Below are 13,770 nucleotides of genomic sequence, written 5' to 3'. Positions count from 1 at the left end.
GACTTTATTTTCTCTGTGCCCTTCAGACTCTGATAATTTTATGTATATCTATGATGTAGGAGTTACATTGTCTTTGCATTAGTTTAACATTGAGCTGGAGCTGCAGTAAGGAATGAAATGCCATTTATTACATAGTGTTATGTAAAAAGATACAATCAAAGTGTTCCTTTGTTTAGCCTAATTTCTACAGCCTAATATTAAACAGGAGGGCTCTTGGCCAGGAGGGTGGTTCAGTGCCTACATTAAAGTTAAGCCTGTTGAGAACAGATCTGCTACTGCAGTGATCTGTCACTTTGCCATTTGGTCTCCTTCCCTCTTGTCTCGCTTTTTTTCTGAAATGCTTTTTGCATATTGTCTCATGCTGTGGAGCACACATTCTGTTCACTGTCCTCCCTTCAGACCACCTCAAGTTAGCTTGGCTGGGATCAGCAGCCCCATTCATTTCATTCAGTAATTCCTGGGGCAAACAATTCCTTATTGATACACTTGCCAAAGTTTTATTTCTCTCATATTTTGGAGCGTTTTGTCTCCCATTCCCTCTTCCTCCTCATTGAAACCACCGCCCAGGTTACACACCAGTGGACATGGGGTGCAGGCGGGCAGTGTGGGCAGGGATGTGCCACCATCAGTGTGTAACTGGCTGATGAAGTAAATCCAGCTTGTGCTCTCGCTGATTGTGCACAGCTGTGAGCACACTCTGTCTCTGGTAGTGTTTTGTGGGTTGGAGCTCTGCCCCAAGAGCTGCCAGTGTTGGCTCGTGTTGCCTTCAGTGTCTGCACTGATGCAGGAGCAATCTCTGCTCTATAGCTAAGGCAGCTTTGTCCTACATTTTCGAGTGAATAGTTTTCTGTTACCAAAAGTACCTTTATCCAAAATGCAAGAATGATGCAATCTTGAATTTCAGCCTTCATGCGCTCTTATCTGGCTCTCAGGACTCAATCTGATGCCCAGAAAAGTACTTTTAGAGAGGAAAATTTTCTCAGTATCACCAAGGGCTGATTTATCCCCTTTTTGAGGGCAGCAGGGATCTGATCTTCCTACGAACCAGCGGTACGTGAGATGAGGCTGATACACGGGGTAGAAACAACCTCCAGCCGCGGCCCTTCGGCGAGAGCCGTGAGGGAGCCGCGCTGCGGCCGCGCTGCGCATGCGCACGGCGCCGCGCCCCGCCATTCCCGCGGCCGCCGCGCGGGGGCGGCAGAGCCCAAGGAAGGGCGGGACCCCCGCGCGGCCCCGCCCGACCCCGGTCCTGACCGGGTCCCGGTCTCGGTCTCGGTCTCGGTCTCGGTCCCGGTCCCGGTCTCGGTCAACTCCTGTAACCGGGCGCTGTCGGCAGCCCTCAGCACGAGGCCTGCGCCTCCCGCTCTCTGGCGTCCAGGATACCCGCCCTTCCCGCCCTGCTGAAACGGAGCCTCGCGTTTCAGAGGGAAGGAGGTAACGCCTCAAGCCCTCTAAAATAATGTTTTTAACAAGGAAACCCTCGAAGTAGCACGCTGTGCACTGAACAGGCGACACCTGCGGTCTCTCCCTTAGGAGCCCAGACTGTGCAAGCCCAGATTCCCCATGTAACTCCCTCCCCGCCCGCCACGAGTCTCGATGTTCTCAGAAGCCATCAGCTGCCTTGCCTGAGAGCAGAAGTCTCTGTATCACCATTTCTCTTCAGTAATAAGGACTTTGAATTGATTCCCTCCCGTGCAAGTCCCACCTTGGGAACAGCATATTCCTTCCTTCAAGTCTCCATAACCAGTGTACAGCCACTGCCATTCATTTCAAGAATTCAGCTACTGCTCCCCTCCCCTCCCCACCCCAAAGGCATTCCATGAGTGTGATGGAGCTGTGATGTCAATATGTACCTCAGGAAAACGGTGTAGTGGCAATTTGTAAGACAAATGCAAGTGTATGTTCAGCAGGAAGTGGGACCATAGGGCACAGCAGAGCTCTTAAGGAATGTGGAAAGGAGCATTGTTTTGGAGTGGCTGACCCCAAGGTGCTGGTGATGGACGTATAACCCAACTTAGAGCTCTTAGGAGAACACACACTGCTATAGCCACATCTCAGACAACGGCAGCTAAACCTAAGCCTCCAGAATAAAACTCTGCAGATTTTAACACTCAGGCCTTGACTCCACTCTCAAAAGAGAGAAGTTGAAATTTATTCTCACAAATGACTAGCAAACGACTGGATGCACTCAGGCTGTATAAGGGCACACATAGTCTTCAGTAAAAGTTTCATTTCTGGTATAAAACAGAAAAGCCATTTTTAAACAAAACCTACAGGTAAAGAGAAAATATCACATCTTAACAAAAAGGATTTATTGTGACTAAACAAAATGTACAATGTTTCCCAAATGACAGACTGTTTTCAGGACTCTCTGAAGTCTGCAGGTCCATTGAGTAACTTGATCACTTCTTACCCTGGCAGTTTGATCAAGCTACTTTTTGCCAGACTTCTTTATTCCACCACTGGCTGCCAAAAGAAACAACAGAGCTGGTTAGGTGACTGTGAGAGAGCTTAGCTACAAATGTGGTACCTCATAAAGCTGAATTTCCCCATTAGACAGCCTGCACAGCCCAGGTCCCCACTGGTGAATTGTTTCTGCATGTGTGAGTACTCCTGTGTGGTTTCAATCTCACACACCTTACTGTGAACAGTGATTTATTTAACAGTGATTCTACAATGGAACTAAATATTCCAACAGTTACTTTGTTTCCCCATTTATTATTTCTTATACAGCAGGAGCAGGCTAAGGCTAAGGGAATAAATGCACTGGTATCCCTACATCAAAGCCCCCACCTGGATGACACTTCCTTCAAGAGCACCCAACAAGCTGCAATGCAAAAATGCAGATCTGCTGGCTAAGTTTTAAAACATCAATACAGACACCATGTCAGAGGACTCATAGACTGACAGTAAAGCTCCTAGATATGGAATGGGTTCTGTTAGGAACTGAGCAACTACAGAGCAGTGAGTCTGAGCTCAATCTCTGAGAAGATAACAGAGTCTGGAACACAGCAAATGAATGAATGGTCTTGTGAAAGCTAAGAGGATTTCCTGCTGGGACCCTGAGGTTATCAGTAAGTGTTTGAATAAAGTGAACTCGGGGGACTTCCTATTTTCACACAGACCTGACAGGATTCCATAGCAAAGGCTGTTAGTGGAATTATTTTGCTATGGGACTGTTGGAAAAGTCTTTCAAGACTGAAAGTTTGCTGAAAAACAAGAAATAAAGTGTGAAGTAAATGATCTTCTCAGAATGGAAAAGTGGTTAGTAACATTAATGGGCCACAGGTCAGGAGCAGGAAGGGTGCACCCTTGAACACCTCTGATGGGACCATGGCAGATGCTGGAGGAGCAGAAGGCAAGTGCAGACCCATGTGAACACTCTGTCACTGAGTGTTCGTCACTTTGTCACTGAGAGCTTGGCCTCCATGGGCCACCAGGACACACCCTGTGAACTCACTTCATGTCTCACATGTTTTACAGTCACTCAGGCAGAGGGACTGAAGCCAAACAGGTTTCCAGTCACTTTTTTTTTTCCCTACCAAGAATCTCCTGCTCTTGAAGAAATTCATCCTCTCAGAGGACAAGCACTGGATATTTTAAACTTGGAGGACTGTGGCAAAGCCTACATGTAATACAATTGAAAAGACTGGTGTGCTAAAAAATAGCAGAAATGTCCCTGCACATACCAGTGGAATAAGTCACTGTGCCAGACAGAGTGATTTGCCTGCTGAACCAGAACCTGCATCATTTGGGGATGAAAATGCATAGAAAAGGGAAAAAAAAATAAGGAAGAAAAAAAGAAAAAAAAATAGCCTCTATTTGTTTCATATCGTCTGTACCTGCCATCAACTTACTTACCTATGTCAAATAACCCAGAGGCACCTGCCTTTTTATATTTGTCTAGCAAAAACATGAAATTTTTGAAGCCAGCAAGACCCCCATGTCTCCTGCCAGGATGGCATCTCACTTACCCAGGGGCCCTTTTCCAGCAGCTTTTGCTTTCATCTCCTCAAGTTTCTTTTGCTCCTCCTTCTGTTTTTGTTTGAATGCCAGATCCGTCTAAAGGAAAGAACAGCAGCATTTTTTAACATCTCTTCCACAGAAAAATTCAAAAACAACTGAGAAGCGATGAAAAACAAATGTAATATTCCATCAGAGACAAATACCTGACTGGACCGAGGCAGGATGGCTGAATAATGCTAAATATGCAGAACTATCACCAAGGTTTTTGCTGTACCACAAACTAAACTTTAACCCTGCATGTTTGGTGTTTCTGGAATTATTTCCCAGAGCATAATCTCATTCTGAGATTATGATTCCTATGACTGATAGATGTTTGCATTAACACCATTCATTAACATGCCCTCAGTGACACAAGAAGCCCAGCAAACAGGCACTAAAATGTTTAGGCTATAAAGAATGTAAATAAAGTAAGGCTGCTTTCACCTGTAAAAAAATCATACATTTTTAAAAATCCTCCCACACATATTTTTGCTGGGTTTAATAAATTTGTATTAATTCCAAGCAATCTAATGAGGCTGCTGGCAATTTGTACAGTCAATGCAGCTATTGAGCCTCCTTGCTGGATGAGCCTCCAAATCCAGGAGAAGTCAGACAAATTCTATCCCTTAGATACACATTCTTCACAGACACCAAGGCTGAAACGGAGCCAGATTTTCAATTTGGCACTCAGGACTTTGGGGAAACTGAATTGAGGACCTTGACAACTGAGATTCCACAGATTCTTCACCAATCCAGTCTATGGCTCATCTTTACAGCTGCAAAGCTCTCCTCTCTCAGTTAAAGCCTCCCTTGCTGCAATGTAACCATATTACTTCCCCTACCTACCCCTCACAGAACAGAATTCTGTTTCTCTTTCCAGGTTTTCCTGTCTCCTTTTGGCTAATGTGTCTTTCTTAGTAAATCAATCCCTCAATTTATCCACTTTTGTGGGTTTTTTCTTGCAATGTGTTGCTCCCACATGCTCACAGTATTGCATAGCTGAGACAAATATAAATATTACATCATTTGACACACAAATGTTTATAACTTTGATCCTTATAAGCACTTTATTAGTTCTACTATTTCTTTAACAATAAAGCTTATTTAGAAAGCTAAATAAAAAATGATCTTTTTTTCCTTTTTCAAAGAGGTATTGTATTTGCCTTTTTCCAAACAGTGGCACCTCATCCATAATGCACTATTCTCAGAAGTAGCAGCTGACATCCTTACTTAAAAGTAAGGGTTCAGAGTATTTCTAACACACAATTCATTACACTTAATTTATCCAAGATACACAATACTCCCAGGCTCCTGGGACCGCAGTGATTGACCGACTTCAGATCGCATTCTGATGCATTGGCAAGGGCATTCCAAGCTCCTCCGGTAGCCAGCGGTGCTGATTCCAGCAGCATGGTGGGCACAGGCGGGATGTCGTGATGGCATCAGAGAAACACAGAATGGGTTGGGTTGGAAGGGACCTTAAAGATCATCCCCTTCCAAAGCCCTGCCATGGCAGAGACACATCCACAAGCCCAGGTTTCTCCAAGTTTCGTCCAACCTGGCGCTGAACACTTCCAGGGATGGGGCAGCCACAGCTTCTCTGGGCAGCCTGTGCCAGGGACTCGCCACGCCACAGGCAAGAATATCTTCCCAATATCTCATCTAAACCGCCTGTCTTTCACTTTGAGCCCGTTCCCCCGTGTCCTGTCACTAGGTGACATACACAACGTAAACACCAGCAGGAACCCCCGGGCGGCCAGGCCCGCCGGCTCCCTCAGGGCCGGGCTGAGCCGCCGGGGCTCTCCCGCCGCCGCCGGGGCTCTCCCGCCGCCGCGGGGCTCTCCCGCCGCCCTACCTCATCCAGGTCCTTCGTCTGCTTCTTCGGCTGCTTCAGCGGCTTCTTCTTGCCGCCTGCAAAGACAGAGGAGACAGTGAGGGCCGGGCGGGGCCGGGCGGGCGGCAGCGGCGGCCCCGGGCCCGGCCTTACCCTCCCGGCCCGACATGGCTCCGCTGGCTCCGCTCGCTCCGCCCGCTCCGCCGCTCCCGCCGCTTCCGCCGCCGCTTCCGCCGCCGCCGCTTCCGCCGCCGGGCCGGGGCAGGTACGGGGCGCGGCGGGGCCGGGCCGGGGCTGGGGCCGGCCGGGAGGGAGGGAGGGGAGCGGCGGCTCGGTGGAAGGGCCCCGGGCAGGGCCGGGCCGGTGGTGCGGCAGAAGCGGCTGCGGGATGCGGGGGCGCGGCGGCGGGGCCGGGCTGCGCTCGGCCGCGGCACCCCCGGAGCCGAGCCCCGCTGACACCGGCTCCGTGCGAGCGGCGGCTTGGCAGTGACTGCAGGCACAGGAAATGCTCCTTGCGAGGGAGGCAAGAGAGGAACCAGGCACGTAATCTCAGATGAAGCTTCCACAACTTTCTTGTGTCCTCTGAGCTCAGGCTGAGATCACGTTCATCACAGTCTGGCTGCATAGAAAGTCTTCTTCAAATCTCAACTTTCTCACTTTTTTTATTTTTTTAAATTCTCCAGTAGCCTGCATATTAGGTTAAACTCTTCATGTAGTAATGCAATTAAGAGAGGGGAGTTTTGCAGCATGGAACAGACAAAACTGAGCTGATGTTTATTGTGGCCTGCAATGTAGAGTGGGTGTTGAACACTGCTGTTGACAGCAGATGTGTTAGTGATGCTGGCAAGAGAGAGAACTTCTTTCATTTCCATGTTCTTGTGGGTTTGATCTTCCATGTTGTTATGCATGTAAAACAACTGGTTAGATTTTCATAATGCCACTTGGTGTTATTAGTTGTTAGAACTAGTCAGCAAGGGAATGAACCTGTGGTGGTCAAAATTTTTCCAGCTGTTTCAGTATTTTTTTTTTTGTGGAGATAACTGTATTAAGCACCTAAAATTAACAAGGAAAGATGTTTTAAATAATTTTTTAAACTATGCAGCAGCTATCAAGTGTTCTCAGTAATTCATGTTTTCATATTATATTAGTCAAAACCCAATACAGTCATACTCAAATTTCATATAAAACCCAACTGAAAAGTTCTCCAGTTTCTAGTTTTTAGAGTAACGTGACTCGGTAGAACTCTAAGATCATATTTTAAATCAGTAGACAATAAACCATAACCAGCAGCCTGCTTTTGCAGGGTAAGCAAGAATTTTAAGCTAATTATAAAATGCAGCCCTGTGTGTTAGAATGCTGTGCGTTCTGCCTGAGATTTTTCTATTCCTGTGGCTCGTTCTGGTTTATTATTCTGTAGGCAGTCTCATGGGAATACTTGTATTCGGTTCAGCACTTCTGAGTTTTCCCTCTGACCTTTGTGTTTTTGTCTTTGCATCCTTCAACACTTCCTGTATCTGTGCAATATAAGAGAATGATCAAGCCTCACTTCTTTTTTTATCAAGATTTTGTCCCCTCTCTGCCTATTTCCTTTTCTATTCTTTTGCAGAATTGTGAGTACCTGAGGCACAAACCACGTCGTGCAATCACTGCCCTGCTGAAGCACTAAATTTCTCTGAAGTTACTCCTGCTGTTACTGGGTCTGCACATGATCGCTGTTCACGCCGTGGGTGAATTAGTAATCAAGAAGCATGAAGCATGGTGGGAGTACTTCCTAACAGAAAATACGGAATCTGTGGCACGATTGCGCTTTGTTGAAAATTGTGTAAAGTTCTCCAGGTAAGCAGTGGTGTAAAAGTGCTTGAATTGATTCGTTTTGGCACATGTGTAGCTGTAGAGCTATGAATCAGCCATATTTCAATAACTTCTCTTCTTCTTGCTTGTAGCACTTTTATTTAGTAATTTAATTCAAGATATGGGGCCTATGAAATACAAATCAAGTGTGTCCTCAGTGTCCTGTGGTCTGCAGTATCACCATTCATTGATGAAGTGGAGTCCAAAAGTGAATTTACACATGGTGAGGACTTACTGCCCATCGGCGCCCAAGAGGCCCGAAGCCAAGTCTGCAGTGGAAATGGCCATGGGTCTCCTTCATCGGATCACAGAATCAGGGACTGCTATGGGAAAAAACTCCCTCCAAAAAGTATCTGCAACATGCAGGAATTGGTGGGACAGATACGAAGAATTTGTTGGAATCAATGAAGTTCGAGAGGCTCAGGGAAAAGTGACAGAGGTAAACATGGAGATAATGTGGAATTTTTAAAATTATGAATAGAGCTATATGAAGCATAAACACTGTCTGAGGCAGAAAAGGTTATCCAAGGAGAATTACATCTTTTTCTGCTTTGGCTGTCTGTGCAGGTACTGTGAATGTGTACTAGTCTATGCATGAGGCCAATAGAGCTTATCCTCTGAATTGAAATGGAGTGTGTCTTATTTTGTTGGTGGGTTTTTTCCTCCCTCCACAAAAAAAAATTATAATTAGCAATTAGGATCTGTATGGTAGTAAGTCTCTAAAATAAATGCTCTTTCTTCTCAGGCAGAAAATGTCTTTATGATAGCTCGAGGGATAGTACGAGAGGCTCGTGAAAATGTAGAAGCCCAACAGATTAAACTGAAGGAAATTCGGGATCGCTTAGACAGGGTCTCTCGGGATGACACCCAGTATTTAGAGCTGGCTACTCTGGAACACAGGTTGCTGCAGGTAATTTGTTGGTACTTAAGCATTGGTGAATATGTTGAAAATTTGTGTGCTTTGTTTCCTTCACCAGTGATTGATTGTAGATGCAGTTCAGTTCTGAAGTGATCAGAGTTTAATGTCTTAGGGTACTTGTTTTACTTAGTTGTTACCAATGGTTTGATCCCCTGTGCAAATTTTATATGTTAATGCCAAAGTAGAGTAGTAAATTTGGAGAATCAAACTGAAGATAATGAGCCTAGAAAATTAATTGTTCTAGTGGTGACCTGTACATGAGTAGTTAAGAAAAAGCTGCCATTCAATGAATTAATTCTCCATGGGATAAGAGAAACTCTTTTCCATGGAAATTCTCTCAGCTGCTTTCTGCTGGTGTCTGGAGAAGCTAGCAGGGCTGAAACAGTGAACATCACAGGGAGTGAAAGACCTTGCTCACTCATACCCATTTGCTGTCATCACGTGGCTGATTCTCATGTACAGGGTCTTCAGCTGTGATTCCTGATAACCTTTTCCATTTCTCATTGACTTAAGTAGGATTAATAAAGAAAATTCCACAGTCAGGGGAAAATTTCTGAAACTGCTAATAGATGTTCCCAGTTTCCATTCCTTGACCTGCACTGGGGTTTGGGGTTGGTTTGGTTTTTTTTTCCTTTAATATAGACTTTATAGCTTCATATTATACCTTCTCTTTTCATCACTATTTCTTGCAGGAAGAGAAGAGGTACCGAGCTGCATACTTAAATGCAGAAGAATCTGAGAGAGAAAAATTCTCTCTCTTCTCTGCAGCTGTCAGGGAAAGCCATGAGAAAGAACGCACACGAGCTGAAAAAACGAAGAACTGGTCTATTATTGGCTCTGTGCTGGGAGCCATTATAGGTGTTCTTGGTTCCACCTATGTCAATCGAGTAAGGCTACAAGAATTGAAAGTCTTGGTTCTTGAAGCACAGAAGGGGCCAGTAAATTTACAAGAAGCCATCAAAGAACAGGCCTCCAACCATTACTTGCAGCAGAAAGATCTCAGTGATGTCATAGAAGACCTAAAAAATGTGCTGCAAACAACAGCATCGAGGGGAGTGAAAGAAGGGGCTTTGTTAACCAGAGAAACCAGGAATGACTCCATAAAAATAGATTCTCTTTTAATGCCTTTAAATGAGCAGCTAAACTACATTAAACAAGTCAGTTCATGTCTAGGGAGTTTACAACAGCAGTTTAACAGTCTGCAGGAAAGTATCACACAGGTGCTGTCTGAGCTGCAGAGTGTCAAACTCGCCATCCACTCCCGACCTACTGAAAGGGTGCTGCCAAGGCCTTCAGGGGAGGGCAAGGGCCAGGCTGCTGCTGTGAGAGATGTGATTTTGGAATTGTGTGATACCGAGAGGAGACTGGAAACGCAAATCAAGAGAAGTTCTATTTACAGCACTGCACTGACATGTGCTATGTTTGCCATTACGCTGCCAGTGCTCTACATCATACTAAAGGGGAACTGATCCCTCATTAATTGCCACAACTTATTAGATTAATAAAGGTAAACTTGCACTCTAAGAGCCTGGAGTACAAGTCCAAATAAAGCTGCTGTAGTGTTTCTCATTATGCTTTCTCCTGTATATTTGAAAAACTTGAAAAGCCTTAGTCCATTACTGCTGCAGGCTCCATGTCAAATCTCTGTCACGCTGAGCTTTTTAACAAGAAAAGGAAATGGCATAGCTTGATCTGTTCATTTCATTCACTGTTTCACTCTTACTGTCTAGTCTTGTGTATCAAAACAGCACCCAAAATGCCCCTCTCAGCCTCAAATAGCATCTGTGAGGCCCAAAATGGCCCGTTCAGACCCTAAGTTGTACCCTTGCTTGCTCCCAGTGCCCCACATCACCCCACAGTGGTCCCAGTTGTTCCCATCAGATCTCTAACTCACCCCAATGACCCTCAGTTTGCATCCCCAGTGGCCCCAGTAGCCCAGGACAAGCCCTGTAGTGTAATCAGGTGCATATCCTGAGTACCCTGACCCACAGATCCCTGTACCCAGCCCTGAGCCACTCTCTGCATTCCCCAGCCACCTCCCAGACCCCTTGAGATTCTGGGGTTCAGACACATTTATTGCTGGAACAGACAAGTTTTGAGGCCTGACCCATGGACTGCTGTCCCTCCATCCCCACTATTCCCCTCTCCCCCAGGTGTGGGCACAAGGAGGAGTCTTCTTCAGTTGCACAGTGCCAGAACTGAGCTGAGGTGATCCCCCCAAATCCTGCATCCCCTCAGAGCCCTCAGTGTTCCCCTGTCACCTCGTTCTCCCCCAGGACACCATAAAGGTCTATTACATCTTTACCACCTCACACTGTGGTCACTACTGGACCAAGTGACAGAACCTCAAGATGGACATGATACAACTGATGAAATACATTGTGATTTTCACTCTGGATCTGGACTTGTGATTTTCTGTTCCAGTTATTCATTTGCTCTGTCATTGATTTAAATGCCTCACGTATAATTCTCTCTATTTTGCTCTTTATTTCTTCGTAGTTTTGCCGTTTGTTCATTCACAAATCATTAGGATTTATCTCAACAAACAGCTGCATAAGCTACACATTGCAACCTTTTCCTAGGATGATTTTTCATGAAATATCCAAAACATTTCTGAAGCTTCAGCTCTTTGTTATTGATATCTAAATGTCTTTCAAGACTTGCAGACAGGGAAAGAGGAAAAGAGTTCAGATACAGAGCTGTATTAAGTATGATGGTGTTTATTCTGACAATATAAGCCAATTATGCTTTCTCTACAGACTCCTTAATCTGTCATTCCTAAGGTATTTTGTGGTTTTAGTAATCATCTATGGAGCAATCACTTTCTTATCCTTGCTAGTATCTCATTGGGACTTTCTCCAGGTTTGTTTTTGGGTTTTTTTCCTAATCTTGTCCTGCCTGGAAATTGAAATGCTGCTCTACAGCAGGTGCTTTTAAGCCAGTACTTTAGCAGTAATAGACACAAACTACTGCAAAATAATATTTAGAAAGAAGTGAAAGGTCCAGCTGCCTGTTTTTCCTGGAAGGATGAAAATTGGCTGATTGAGGCTAAACACTTGCCTGAACAGTTAAACATCAGTATCTGTGTGTGGCCTCACACAAGGTTTCTGGTACGGCTCAGATAAGAAATCGTTTTCTCCCTGTGATGGCAGCAGATAAGCAAATCCAGTGTGGAGCTCCTGCTTCACAAGCACTTCTGTGGGACCTTTGCAGACAAAGGAGCAGCGTGCTCACTTCATGTTGAAACGCTTTTGTGTGAGCAACTCGCCTGTCTGGTACACAGTGCTGTGGGTGGGACTTTCTCCTGTTCTAAGAGAGTTTGAAGTTTTGATTATAGCTCCTAAGACTTAAAGATCTTTGAGACAAGGACGTAAATGGCACCAACTTCATTTGGTATCACCGGGTGCTAATGACAGAATAAAGAAACAATGTTAGGAATGATCTTTGATGATTCACTACCTGTAAGAGAAATGAAAGAGCAAAAGGTGGTTTTGGGAAGTGCCGCTGCTGATCTATACATCGATTATTTGGAGTGTGAAGAGAGTAACAAACATTTGTCAGGGAAGCAGTTTGATCTGCTGGCTTCAGAACTGGGATAAAAATTCCTGTACACTTATCTGTATCAAGAAGTGTGCATACAGCTCAATAGAATTTTTCAAATCTATAATATTTCATTTTATCATGTCACAAATATTTTTACAGGTTATATTTCTTGCAGGAGCTTAATGAAAATCAGACAACTGTGTAGTTAAAAGGGAAGGACTAGTACAATGGTTCTATTTGTAATTTGCCACACTAGTCACTGAAAATTTTGTTCTGGTTTGCGATTTGGGGTATTTTTTCAGTTTAACTACATAAACTTGGCCCCTCTTACTATAACTGGCTGATTTTTTTTTATTTGACATCACTGAACATGTGGATTATATATATCAGCATGGTTTTTAAATGCTGATGGTTAGGCAGTTAAACTTGAAAGTCAAGGAGCACTCACTGAATTGTACTCGATGGCATCAAAAACAAGCAGAGGTCTGAGGCTAAACTTGTGTACAATAAATGAGAATACAAAACGGAGGGCTGTTTATTGCTCTAAAGAAATCTGCTTTTATCCATTTAAAGAGAGTATTATGATGGTCTGTAGCTTTAACTCTATGTATAGTTACAGGAAGAAAAAGTCAGTCAAGGACTGTTATGAACAGTCAATGAACAGTAGCAAACAAATCTGTCATAAATGATTGTTTGAAGTAATACCTGAAATTTGAGAAGAGCTGGAAGGTTTATGTATCAAGATGAAAATAACTGGTAATTTGTAGGAAGTCTCAAAGACTCAGGAACAGATCCTGTGTGCAGCTGGCAGAGCTCTGTGTTACAAGTAATTACCATGGCTCACTTAGTTCTGCTCTTCCTTGCTAAATCCTCCTATGTGAAGTGACAGCAGAATAATTTCAATTAGGGAAAAACCCTTGTAATTAACTGTGACTATATAATAATTAGGAGACAAGATTTATGTATTCCCTCAATCCTGGATTAATCATCACTCCATTGTGGCAAAGATCTAAATGTGTAGCTTGGCACTGCAGTGTATGTGCACCCCAAAGCCAGAAGGTGTGGCTGCAGCAGTGGCAGCTGTACCTGAGCTGGCTGAAGGCAATGTCCAGGAAGATGCTATAACATGGACTAGATGTATAATCTATTTATTACTTTGTGCTAAACCTTTGTCATGGTAACACAGGCAGCAAATACATGAGTTTGAACAAAACCAGCACAGCTGTGTAGGGGGTATTTACCTGGGCACTCACCTCAGTTCAAGTACATTTATAGCAGTGATTTACACAAGCACATGACATCTCAGTGCATGTTTCCTGATGATTCAGCCAGGACTAACTGAATACTTTTTGCCTGTGCTCTTCAGGTCTATTCTAGTAAAAACTAAAAAACAAAACGAAAAAAAACCCCCAACACACACACCAACCTGCATTCTGTTGTTCTGTTGCATACCTTTGGGTTATTAAAAAGGTTTATAATAGATAGCTGAGTTTCCCTTTTGGAATGAGGTCTCTCAGCAGATCTTTTCTTCAATGAGTAATTTCTGCTTGCCAAGGCCTTTTGAGACTTGAATTCTTACTCTGTGATCAAAGACCTCTCTCGGCAGGATGGTTCAGCC

At 44.4% G+C, this 13,770-nt stretch overlaps 1 protein-coding gene and 1 long non-coding RNA gene across 3 annotated transcripts; one reads left to right on the top strand and one right to left on the bottom strand.

The window, feature by feature from the left end:
• Positions 1 to 2,290: 2,290 nt before the first annotated feature.
• On the bottom strand, positions 2,291 to 6,078 carry LOC101233349 (uncharacterized). Its single transcript, XR_003962464.4, has 4 exons — positions 5,993 to 6,078; positions 5,861 to 5,916; positions 3,975 to 4,062; positions 2,291 to 2,466 (listed from the first exon to the last, which is right to left on the bottom strand). It is a non-coding gene; the product is annotated as an uncharacterized lncRNA (long non-coding RNA).
• On the top strand, positions 5,968 to 10,181 carry CCDC51 (coiled-coil domain containing 51). Of its 2 annotated transcripts, none has more exons than XM_030283029.4 (5): positions 5,968 to 6,104; positions 7,446 to 7,675; positions 7,783 to 8,129; positions 8,436 to 8,600; positions 9,302 to 10,181. In XM_030283029.4, exons 3-5 carry the CDS (start codon positions 7,812 to 7,814, stop codon positions 10,076 to 10,078), a joined length of 1,260 nt encoding a protein of 419 aa, XP_030138889.4. In that variant the 5' UTR covers positions 5,968 to 6,104; positions 7,446 to 7,675; positions 7,783 to 7,811; the 3' UTR covers positions 10,079 to 10,181. The 2 variants fall into 2 exon arrangements, with proteins under 2 accessions (XP_030138889.4, XP_002198869.5); XM_002198833.7 differs by lacking the exon at positions 5,968 to 6,104 and adding an exon at positions 6,206 to 6,378.
• The last annotated feature ends 3,589 nt before the right edge of the window (positions 10,182 to 13,770 follow it).

This window comes from Taeniopygia guttata, chromosome 12 (genome assembly GCF_048771995.1).
Source record: "Taeniopygia guttata chromosome 12, bTaeGut7.mat, whole genome shotgun sequence".
Taxonomy (NCBI): Eukaryota; Metazoa; Chordata; class Aves; order Passeriformes; family Estrildidae; genus Taeniopygia; species Taeniopygia guttata.
Note: the sequence above shows the minus strand (reverse complement) of the source record. Positions and strands in the feature narration are given on the sequence as shown.

Excerpts from the sequence above, each read along its gene's own strand:
- CCDC51 (XM_030283029.4), top strand. The coding sequence starts at position 7,812 with ATGGGGCCTATGAAATACAAATCAAGTGTGTCCTCAGTGTCCTGTGGT. Across the intron at positions 8,130-8,435 it reads CTCAGGGAAAAGTGACAGAG|GCAGAAAATGTCTTTATGAT; the intron begins GTAAACATGGAG and ends CTTTCTTCTCAG. Across the intron at positions 8,601-9,301 it reads TGGAACACAGGTTGCTGCAG|GAAGAGAAGAGGTACCGAGC; the intron begins GTAATTTGTTGG and ends TATTTCTTGCAG.